General features: G+C 47.8%; 1 protein-coding gene across 1 annotated transcript; it reads left to right on the forward strand.

Moving 5' to 3' along the window:
- The first annotated feature begins 234 nt into the window (after nt 1-234).
- Nucleotides 235-768, forward strand: LOC145566690 (uncharacterized). Its single transcript, XM_081626029.1, has one exon. The coding sequence runs from the start codon at nt 235-237 to the stop codon at nt 766-768; it is 534 nt and encodes a 177-aa protein (XP_081482155.1).
- Nucleotides 769-10,494: the final 9,726 nt, after the last annotated feature.

Consider the following 10,494-nt stretch of genomic DNA (forward strand, 5'->3'; position numbering starts at 1 on the left):
AAGAAAAAGCAAAACGAAAAGGAAAAAGAGGATGGAAATAGCACGGATTCTGGTTTTGTGGCTGTCATATTAGGCGGCTTTGCCGCAGGCGGCCCTACCATGAAGGGAATTAAGCAGGACGCATGGAATTTAGGAAAAGTAATGCAAGCCTAAGGGGTTAAAGTGGAGCCTTTCCTAAAGGTAACAGTGAGTGAGGCCGACCGAGGAAAGGTCAAGGCCTTGCACAATGACCCCATGGTATTCATTCTGAAGATAGCCAATCTGAAGGTCAAACGGATACTAATAGATACGGGCAGTTCGTCCGACATCATCAGCCTGGCCTGTTTGAAAAATCTAAAGATCCCGGAAGATGCTTTAAAGGATGTCTCCCACCCGCTGGTTGGGTTTGGTGGGACAGTTATTCACCCAGTCGGACAGATTGACTTACCTGTCCAGCTTGGGCATAAAGGGGCAGGATGGGACATGGTTTTCCGCTTCTTAGTGGTCAAAGAGCTTACAGGTTACAATGTCATACTCGGCCGCCCCACTCTAACTGTAGCCAAGGCGGTCATTGTGCCTCATATGATGTTATTGAAGTTTGAGAGGTCGGATGGACAGATTGGCTCGATCCAAGGAAATCAGAAAATGGCGAAAGAATATAACCAATTGGCTGTAAAGCCGACTATTCGTGATCGAGCAAAGTCATCCAAGCCTAACTCAGATGAAGGGTCACTCCAAGCATACCAGGTCGGCCAAAAGAGAAAGGCGACCAAGAAAGAGCATGCATAATAGTTAATGACCGTCGGCCGGCCAGAAGAGTTAAGGCCCCAGCCGGCCGGTGATCACCAGGATATAGTGCTGGACCCTAATGAACCTGATCGGACGGTCAAAGTAGGCACTATAGCCATGGGTCTGCTTGAGGACGACCTAGTCAAGCTGCTGAGAGAGTTCAAAGATGTGTTTGCATTTGAAGTAAGTGAAATGCCGGGTATTAGCCCAGACCTGGCTGTGCACAAGCTAGCTGTTAATCCGCTTGTTAAGCCCGTCCGACAAAAGAAACGGAATCACGGGGAAGAAAGGAATCTGGCGGCCGCAACCGAAGTATGAAACCTGCTGGACGCCGGTTTCATTCGGCAATGTTACTACCCAGATTGGGTAGCCAATGTAGTTCTTGTTAAGAAGCCGAATGGAACTTGGAGAATATGCGTAGATTATACTGATCTCAACAAGGCATGTCCGAAGGATAGCTTTCCTTTGCCGAAGATTGACCGACTGGTCGACTCTACGACCGGACATGCTCTTATGAGTTTTATGGACGCATACTCCGAATTCCATCGGATCCCACTGTGGGAAGATGATCAAGAAAAAACTGTGTTTGTGACCGAGCAGGGACTGTACTGTTATAAATTCATGCCGTTAAGTCTCAAGAATGCCCCCGCTACTTTTTAGAGACTTGTGAATACAGTTTTTAGAGATCAAATCGACCGGAATATGGAAGCATACATTGATGACATGATTGTCAAGTCAAAAGAGTCGGACGACCATCTAAAGGATCTTCGAGAAACGTTTACCAAACTCAGGTGGCATAAGATGATGCTAAATCCAAAAAAATGTGTCTTTGGTGTTGAGTCCGGCAAATTTCTCGGGTTTTTGATTGATCAACGAGGAATTGAGGCCAACCCTGAAAAAATTCAAGCTGTCTTGGACATGAAGTCGCCGAGGACAATCAAAGAAGTGCAAAGATTGACAGGCTGTTTAGCTGCACTCGGTCGATTTTTGTCAAAATCAGGGGATAAGTGCCGATACTTTTTTCAGACTATCAAGAAGAAAGCAATGTTCGAGTGGACCGAAGAAGCCGAGGAAGCCTTCATACAGTTGAAAAGACATTTGCATACACTGCCCCGGCTCGTCAGTCCACTCAAGGATGAAAAGCTATACATGTATCTTGCCATTTCAGATCACTCTTTAAGTGCCGTCCTCCTTGTTGAAAGGGACGACCACCAGATCCCAGTCTATTTCATCTGCCATGTACTGCGTAATGCAGAGCTAAGGTATCTACCCATAGAGAAGTTTGGCCTTGCCCTGTTTATGGCATCAAAGAAGCTACGACCGTATTTTCTAGCCCACTCAATTGTGGTCTATACAGATCAGCCGCTGAAGAAGCCGTTTACAACTTTGGAAGCCAGTGGTCGGATGCTTAAGTAGGCCATAGAGCTTAGGGGTTTCGATATCACATTCGAACCCCGAAAAGCAATCAAGGGGCAAGCCTTTGCTGATTTTTTGGCTGAAATGACTAGGCCGGACTTGCAGTCGGCAGGGGATCAGATCTGGAAGGTCTATGTGGACGAAAGCGCAACAGCGACCGGATGTGGTGCTGGAATCATTTGTCAGTCTCCCCCGAAGGGGATAAGTTTGAGTATGCGCTGAGATTCCAATTTCAAGCCTCAAACAACGAGGCCGAGTATGAAGCCCTCCTGGCCGGCCTTAGAATGTGTAAGGCGGTAGGAGCAACAAAGATTGACGTGAGCTCGGACTCCCAGTTGATAGTCAGCCAAGTGAATGGTGACTTTGAAGCTAGGGAGCCGGCCATGATAATGTATTTTAAGATGGTGAAAGAGGAGGCCGAGAGCCTAGAACATTTTACTCTGTAACAAGTTCCCACTCGTCGAATCATCAGGCGGATGCCCTCTCCAAATTAGCATCCTCGGCATCATGTGATACTCCCAGATCGGTCTTTTGGGAAGTAAAGGAAAAGAGGAGCATTGATTGCGAGCCAGTACAGATTATTGACAAAAGCTCAACTTGGATGGAGGGAATCATTTGCTACCTAAGGGATGGATTACTCCCGGCCGATCCGAAAGAGATCTGGTTGATGAAAAAGAGAGCGGCCTGGTTCGAAATGAAGAACGAGGAGTTATTCAAAAAAGCTTTTGTGAAACCTTACCTGAAGTGTATAACCCCGGAAAGGGGGCATGGTGTGCTGGACGACCTCCACCAGGGGCACTGTGGCTCGCATATTGGAGGACGGGCCTTAGCCGAGAAGGCCACCCACCTAGGGTACTACTGGCCGAGCTTGAACGCAGACGCCGTGCAAATGGTGAAGAAATGCGACAAGTGCCAGAGGTTTGCAACCCTAATCCATCGCCCAGCTATTAGTTTGTCGGCCATAAGTAGTCCATTCCCCTTTGCAAAATGGGGCATGGACATCTTGGGGCCGTATACGCCAGCGTCTGGTCAAAGGCGGTATGTGTTATTAGCGGTCGACTACTTTACAAAGTGGGTTGAAACTGAGGCCGTCCGAGGGATCAAGTGGACAGATGTGTCAGCCTTCATTTCGAAGAATATAATCACTCGTTATGGAGTGCCACAGTCTATGGTGTTCGACAATGGACCCCAGTTTGAAACGCGTCAGCTCAAGGAATGGCTAAGTAACCAGGGCATCACTCATTGTTTTGCCTTGGTCGGCCGTCCACAAGCTAACGGCCAGGTTAAGGCCTATAACAAGTTGATCTCCAACGGTATCAAGCGTAAGCTTGAGAAAGTAGGCGGCTTATGGGCGGATGAGTTGGTGTGTTATGGTCCATACGAACAACAGCAAAAAGTTCCACAAGAGAGACCCCATTCTTTCTAGTCTATGGTGCCGAAGCAGTACTCCCAATTGAGATGTACGAGTCTACTCTTCGAGTAATGTTGTATGATGAATTGGCCAATTGGGAGGCCATGAAGACCGCCCTGGACTTCCTTCCAGAAGCCAGGGGCAATGCGGCGCTTAGACATGAAATCTATCGTTTAAGGATGACAGGGGCATATAATCGCCGAGTATCTAAGCGTCCGCTGAAGATGGGGGATTTGGTTTTAAGGAAAATGGAAGCGGTAGGCCGGGCCAACGAAGATGGAAAGCTAACCCCAAATTGGGAAGGGCTCTACCGGATCACAGAAGAAGTGCGAGATGAAACTTACCGTCTTGAAGCCTTAGATGGCCGTCCTATTCCTCGAACATGGAATACGGACAATCTGAAAAATATTTTGTTTAAAGCTTACCAGCCAATTTTTGCATCTAAGTCTGAATGACCAACTAGTTTAACTAAGCCTTGATGGCCGAATGATGTAATTAAGCCGAACGACCACCAACAATGTAAAAATTTTGATAAATATTAATGAAAAGTCAAGCATTGTTGTTAAACTCTTTGTCCCTTATTGTTTTCTCTGTCTATATTGTTAAGCTAAATGCCAAATGAATTTAACAACTAGGTGGCTTACAGCAATGCTGGTCGGCCACCAAAAGATAGACACAACGGCCGCCTGAAAAGAGAAACCAGTGTTGCTCCAACATAGCAACTCGGTCTTCTCAAAATGGGGCATGAAGTGTAGGCCGAGTAGAAACTCAATGAGAGCCCAACAAAACAGATTTGCTCGGCCACACCTGATCGAACGACGATGCACCCAAAGAAAGGGCAATCCGCATCGGCCGAATAGAGTGTTAAGCAAGGGCATCCTTAGCTAAGTCACTCGACCACGATCTAATTGTACCAAAATATGCCGACTACAAAGTGTAGCAAGGGAATACTTTGTTCATCCACTCGGCCAATAAGCTTAAGGGCCAGTCTAACCGTTCGGCCCCATCAGGTCAAACAATAGACCAAAAAGAGAAGTTAAAAGTTTGCCTAAGGCATATGTTGCCCATCTAGGGGAAAGATTTCCCTAGGCGAACGAACCCAATAAATGGAAATTTACAAGTTGAGATAATACTTGGAATTTCTTGGGTTCGTCCGAGCGATAGCTTCAACGGACGACTCAACCAAAGCCAATATAAAGGCCGTATACCTAAAAGTTGATTCGACGTTCACCTAGTCCAAGGGCAATCATTATATATGATTTGATTAACTTACTAGTAGTCATACCCTTCAAGGTATAAAATCTACTAAGTTAATCAAACCACTCGGAATTTGGACTAGGCAAACGCCAAATAAAGGGGCATACCCCCAGTACTCGTACGAAAAAGCAGTAAGCATATAAAAAATGCATGAAATTGCTAAGTACGAAAATGCAGAAAACCGCTTAGAAGGCGGCAAAGTTAGCATAAAATAAAAACTGCTCAAAAGGCGGCAAAATCTTTACAATGATCGCTCAAAACAGGCGGCAATAAAAAAAAATTGTTCAATAAAAGCAGAAAGAAAAAAGGGTTGAAGACATTAAGCTTGAACAAGCTGCAAAAGAGGGCTCCTCACTCGGCCGTACCCTCACCATCGTCATCAGCATTGGCCGCATTATCAGCTTGGGGAGGTTCCTCATCCTCGGCCACCTCTTCCTCCTCACCTTCCTCAACTTCAGCATCGCTGTAGGAAGGAGTTTCAACGAATGGAGAGATGGGTCGGCCGACGGCCTCGCACTCGTCCTTCATAGTGAGGAAGTCCAACCTTCTAGTGAACCGCTTATGATAATAAGCGAGCTCGTCCGGTTCCACCATCATGGCAAAGGCGTCCTCAAAACGATTTTTGAGGCGAGTAAAGGCCGAGTGTTCGATGCGGACAACATCAGCTGGAGGAACAGGCCTTAGAGCACTTAGCTGATTTTTCAGCTCTTCTATCTCCTTTCTCAGACGCTCGGCCTCCTGGTTGCTCTCGTCCGCAGCCTGAAGAGCTGCGTTCAAGGCTTCCCGGCTGGTCTCCAACTCAGCGCTTAACTGATTATAGGCCTCAGTCGCTTCCTGCCTGCTGGCCGCCAGAGCGACCGCCTTGTCCCTCTCCTTAGTGAGGGCCTCGTTCGCCAGCTTCTCTTGTTTAAGAGCATCGCCAATCTTGACGATGTCTTCAGTCTGCTTGGCTGCCTTCTCGGACAGGGCGTTCATGGGCGTCTGATGGTGAATTTGTTCTAGGGCCAGTAGGCCAGTGTTCTCGTTCTGCAGCCGATGGAGATCCTCCCAGGCCGATTCGAGCTCGCGCCTCTGCTTCGGACGCCAGTCTTGAAAGGCAAAGAGCCTAAGGAGAAGCTGCGGACAAATAGAAGAATTAGTAATGGATAAATAAACAGAGAAAATTGGCTAAGTATTTGCCAAAGAGCTGGAAGTCTACCTCAACGCAGTTGTTGATCATCGGACCGAGGTGCCCATCATGGATACCCCAGTATTTGTCTTAAGTCTCGGCCGGGACGGCCCTCTGAATAGCGTCCCGGACGGTCTTGCGTTCGGCCCCAGTTAGAGAAGACCTAGGGGGATGAACGTCCATATCCTTAGAAATTTCTACAAAATGAAGACAAGTTAGAATTCTGAAAAAAGAAAAGTCAGAAGGGAAAAAGACGAAGATGTACGAGTACCTTCTGAGAGATTGGGGAAGTGCGGACGCCTCTCAGGAGGAGGCTTCGGTTGAGACTGCTCGTCCGCCTAATGCGGAGATGGCAGCCTCTCTTCAGCTTGGGAACCCGGAGGCTGAGTTCCTAAATACTCAACATGCGGAGTTGAGCCTTGGCCGGCCATGTTGTCTAGGGATGGCTCTCCCTCCCCGTCCTTTCAGACGGGCTCGTTTCGGGCCACCTCGGACGATGGTGGCTCCAAGGGCTTGGAGTGCTCACTAGGTGTCAGCTGGGGTTGCTCTCCTTTAGGTTGCGCCGACGCAACCCGCGACCTTTCCCTGGCCGCCGGCGTCCCTGAGGGGGTCTTGGACGCCGATACTTTGCGAGCTTTGGACGACCCCTCGTCCTTTGAAGCAGACGCCGACCGCTTCCTCGCAGGATTAGGGGTAGCTGACTGAAAAACAAAAGGAAAGAATTCAGTTAGAAAACTCCGTCCGAGTAGAATTGAAGGAAAGAACCTTGAAATCAAATTCATTCGGCAAAAAGGTTATCATCACCCCTATCCGAGTAGGGTTGTAGGAAGCAACCTACAATTCAATTTCACTCGGCCAGGAGTGAAATGTATGTGACGTCCGACCTAGAGAGAAAAGCATTGTCACTCAAAGCATAGCAGGTCAGACGCAAAAAAATAAAAAATAAAAAATAAAAAAAATAAATAAGAAGAAGAAGAAAAAATTTCCAAGGCAAAGGGATGAAGGAAGAAAATGTCCATACCCCCTTAGCCGCCTCGTACTGCTCCCTTAGAAGCCGGTACCGCTCCATGTTGAACTCGTCCATGTCTATCTCTCCCCTTTGTACTGGGTTGAGCTTGGCAGCGGCTTCTTCTGTTAAGAGCAAAAAACATTGAGAGTTAGAAAAAATTTCAAGCAAAGATAAGAACAACAAGGCGTGCTACAAAGGTCAACCTGGAGTGTGATTCTTGAGTAAGCCGAACGAGGACATAAATATGGGATCCCTTAGCCAGATTACTAAGGGAATCCACCTCGGAATAACGGGTACTCGGCGACCCCCTCTAAATTCCCGCTTGACCGAGAAATAGTCAAGCTGGGCGATGTGGTTCAGATGAATTAGGGGGCGAGTTGGTCGGTGATCCCCTCGTCCAAGTTGAAGACTGGAACCTCTGCTTCCAGTCGCGCCATTTAGACGGCTTGCGCAGTGACGCCATGTATTCCGGCCAGGTGCTCAAAACAAACCACCTGTCCGAGTCAGCCTCCAGCTTCACCATGTTGTGCATGGAACAGAAGACTGGAAAGTTGGGGGTGAAGCCCATCCTTAGACAGGTCACCAAGTAGCCAAAAATGTTGGCCCAGCTGTTCGGCGCTAGTTGGACTTAAGCAATCTGATATTCGTCTAGCATCTCCTGGATGAATGGGTGAAGGGGAAAGCTAAGGCCGAACTCCAGGGCCGCCCTATATACATTGAAGCCCCGGCGGATTACCTTAGGGTCGTCCGAGGCAGCGACCGATCCGGAGGTTCGAGAGGGACTTATCTGAAAGCCCTCCCCTAGCATGAGGAACTCTTCCCATTCCTCGAACCTATCATTGAGGTACGCCAAGGCTACGTCCTAATCATGCAGCCGTAGGGGCTTGTAAAATCATTCTCTTCAGCCTCGGCCTCGACGTTAGGGTTTTCATCTCCCTGCTCGGCCGGCTGAGGTGCGGGAGTCCTGACCGCACCAAAGTCAATGGATAGAACTCTGTCCAATTCATTTGCCTCGGCAGAACTACCTCCGACGGAGCCCTGCCTTGGCTCGGCCAACATTGGTTCTTCAGGCACTAAGGGGGCCTTTCCCTTGTCTTTCCTGCCTTCCCTAAAACTGTAATTTCCAAATGGAGCGGGGCGGGGGCAGTCGGTCGACTCGGCAATTACTATGCCGGTCCTAGGCCTTGCCGACCTGAGAGCTTGAGAAAAGGGGGGAGCAAGAGTCCGCCCGACACCCACAGAAGAGCCTGGCTGATTTTGGTATTGTGTGCCGGCGGCCGTGGAGGACTGTGGCCGATTTTGGCCAGATTGAATAACAACCGCAGTAGAAGACTATGGCTGACTTTGGGCAAATTGAGCCACCCTTGCTCGAGATGAAGAGGAGGGCAACGAAGTCGGCAGCTCGTCTGGTCCTAGGATCGAGCCGGCAAATAGAGCACGGGTTGTATTCGGACCCCGTCCAGAAGTAGAGGTGCCTTGTTGATTCTGGCGCTCCACAAAAGAAGTGGTCACCTCGACCACCGAACATGCATTACCACTCGCAGTGGCCGAGGTGTTTGTATTGGTGTTTGTGTTGGTGTTCTCCAAGTCCGTGTTATTCGGATCATAGGAAGTTAAGGGTTCCATCAAGCTGCCGTCCGGATTACGGGCAGCATGTCGGTCATAAGTTTGCCTCGTACGCGCCATGTCCGCCTGCAGGGACATAGAAGAATAGGTGGGGGTGAGTTAGTACGCACTAGAAATGGACCCACTCCACAAAGACGAGGACTCGTCCCTGTCCACTCTAGATTCCTCAGTCCCAGGCGAACAGACGGCCTCATGAGGAGAAACAGACGAGGCCCAGTGTTGAGCCAGTGTGTTCAAAAAGAAATGAAACAAGTATATAAAAATCAAGAAGGAAGAGGAGAGTATTCGGTTACCTTTCTACGAGTAAGAAGTTGAAAAACTCCGAAGATCTTGGATGAAGGATGGCCGGAAAACTCAAAGACTTGAACAGAAAACTCGAACGTACGGTGGAGCTCTAGAAGATTCTAGGCAAAAGTAACTTTCTTTCTCTAGAAGCTCTGACCTTACTCTAGAAAGTTAAAATGCAAAGTGAAAAAAGTGAGGTCAAAGCCTTGCTATTTATAGGCAAAATTTGAGGGGGTAAAATGGTAAAAAAAAAGGCCATTCCCGCCTACGGAATGAGGAACGGTTAACTTTTGAAAAAGCTTAACCTAGAAGTCGAACGGTTTTCAACCGTTTCGCCTCTTTTGACGGAATCCACACGGATAACCGCGCATTAGAGACGGAATTCGAACGGGCGTCATAACTACTCGTCAAATTCATCATCTGCCTCGGAAGTTGAACCATTTTCTTGAAAAATGGAGAATAGCTGGTTGCCAACTAAAGGCCATTCGGCCCATCCTGTCCGACTGTCGATCAGGCTAAGTTCCTTGAACACGTCGGACGAGTCAATCAAGGCACTCAGCCCAATTGAAGGCCATTCGGCTCATCCTGTTCGACTAATGATCAGGCTAAGTTCCTCGAAGGCATCAGACTATCCGGACAAGGCACTCAGCCCAATAAGGTGGACGGACGATCCTGTCCGACCCCTACTAATAACTCAAAATGCTCCAAATGCGTCCAAGGTACTCGAACGAGTAAGATCAGAGGAGGCGGCCCGAATGGGACGAGCCACCCCCTCTGAGGGGCAAATGTTTAGGGTAAAAAATAACCCAAGTACGTGGTCCAATCCCGTGGTGACACGTGGCCTAATCAATAGGAGACACGTGTCACTATAGGAAGATGACACGTACTAAGAGGAATGGAGCACCTGAAATAAAGAGAGTGACATAAGGTCTCCTTACATCAGGAGGCCAAAGATCCTAGAATGCCGTAAAAGCGGCGCCCACAAAGGGACACGTGTCCTCCCCTGATTGCGCAGCCAATCAGGGCACTAAAATCTAGGTCACTTACCCTAAAGGGCACAAATCCCCACCCCTATAAATACCCTAATCATTGATGATAGGAGGGGTGGATTGTGACATAACATTTAATAGAGCACTAAAAGCTCCAACTTCTCTCTACATTTATTCCGTTTTCCGATCACTAACTTGATCGTTGAAGGCGGATCTCCGACAACCGGAGATTCGTGTTTTTGCAGGTGTTCGAGTCTCATTGCCGGCAGAACGTGACTAGTATCCCAAGGGATTCCGAAAAAACTCCGAAACAACTTCAATTTGCTTGTAGGGGTCATAATAGGTCAATCAACTTGTTATACCAAGCTAAATAACACGTGGCAAACGTGATTGGTCAAAAGAATTTAAACACTTAATTTAAGATTCAAAAATCAAAACTAAAATTAAAATTAAATTAAAAAAACCTGGTTTCAAAAAAAAAAAAAAAAAAAAAAAAAAAAAAAAACACACGCACACTAAACCCATAGGGGTCATAATCAATCAACTTGTTATACCAAGTTACCGA

Source organism: Chenopodium album, chromosome 11 (assembly GCF_948465745.1).
Source record: "Chenopodium album chromosome 11, dcCheAlbu1.1, whole genome shotgun sequence".
Taxonomy (NCBI): domain Eukaryota; kingdom Viridiplantae; phylum Streptophyta; class Magnoliopsida; order Caryophyllales; family Amaranthaceae; genus Chenopodium; species Chenopodium album.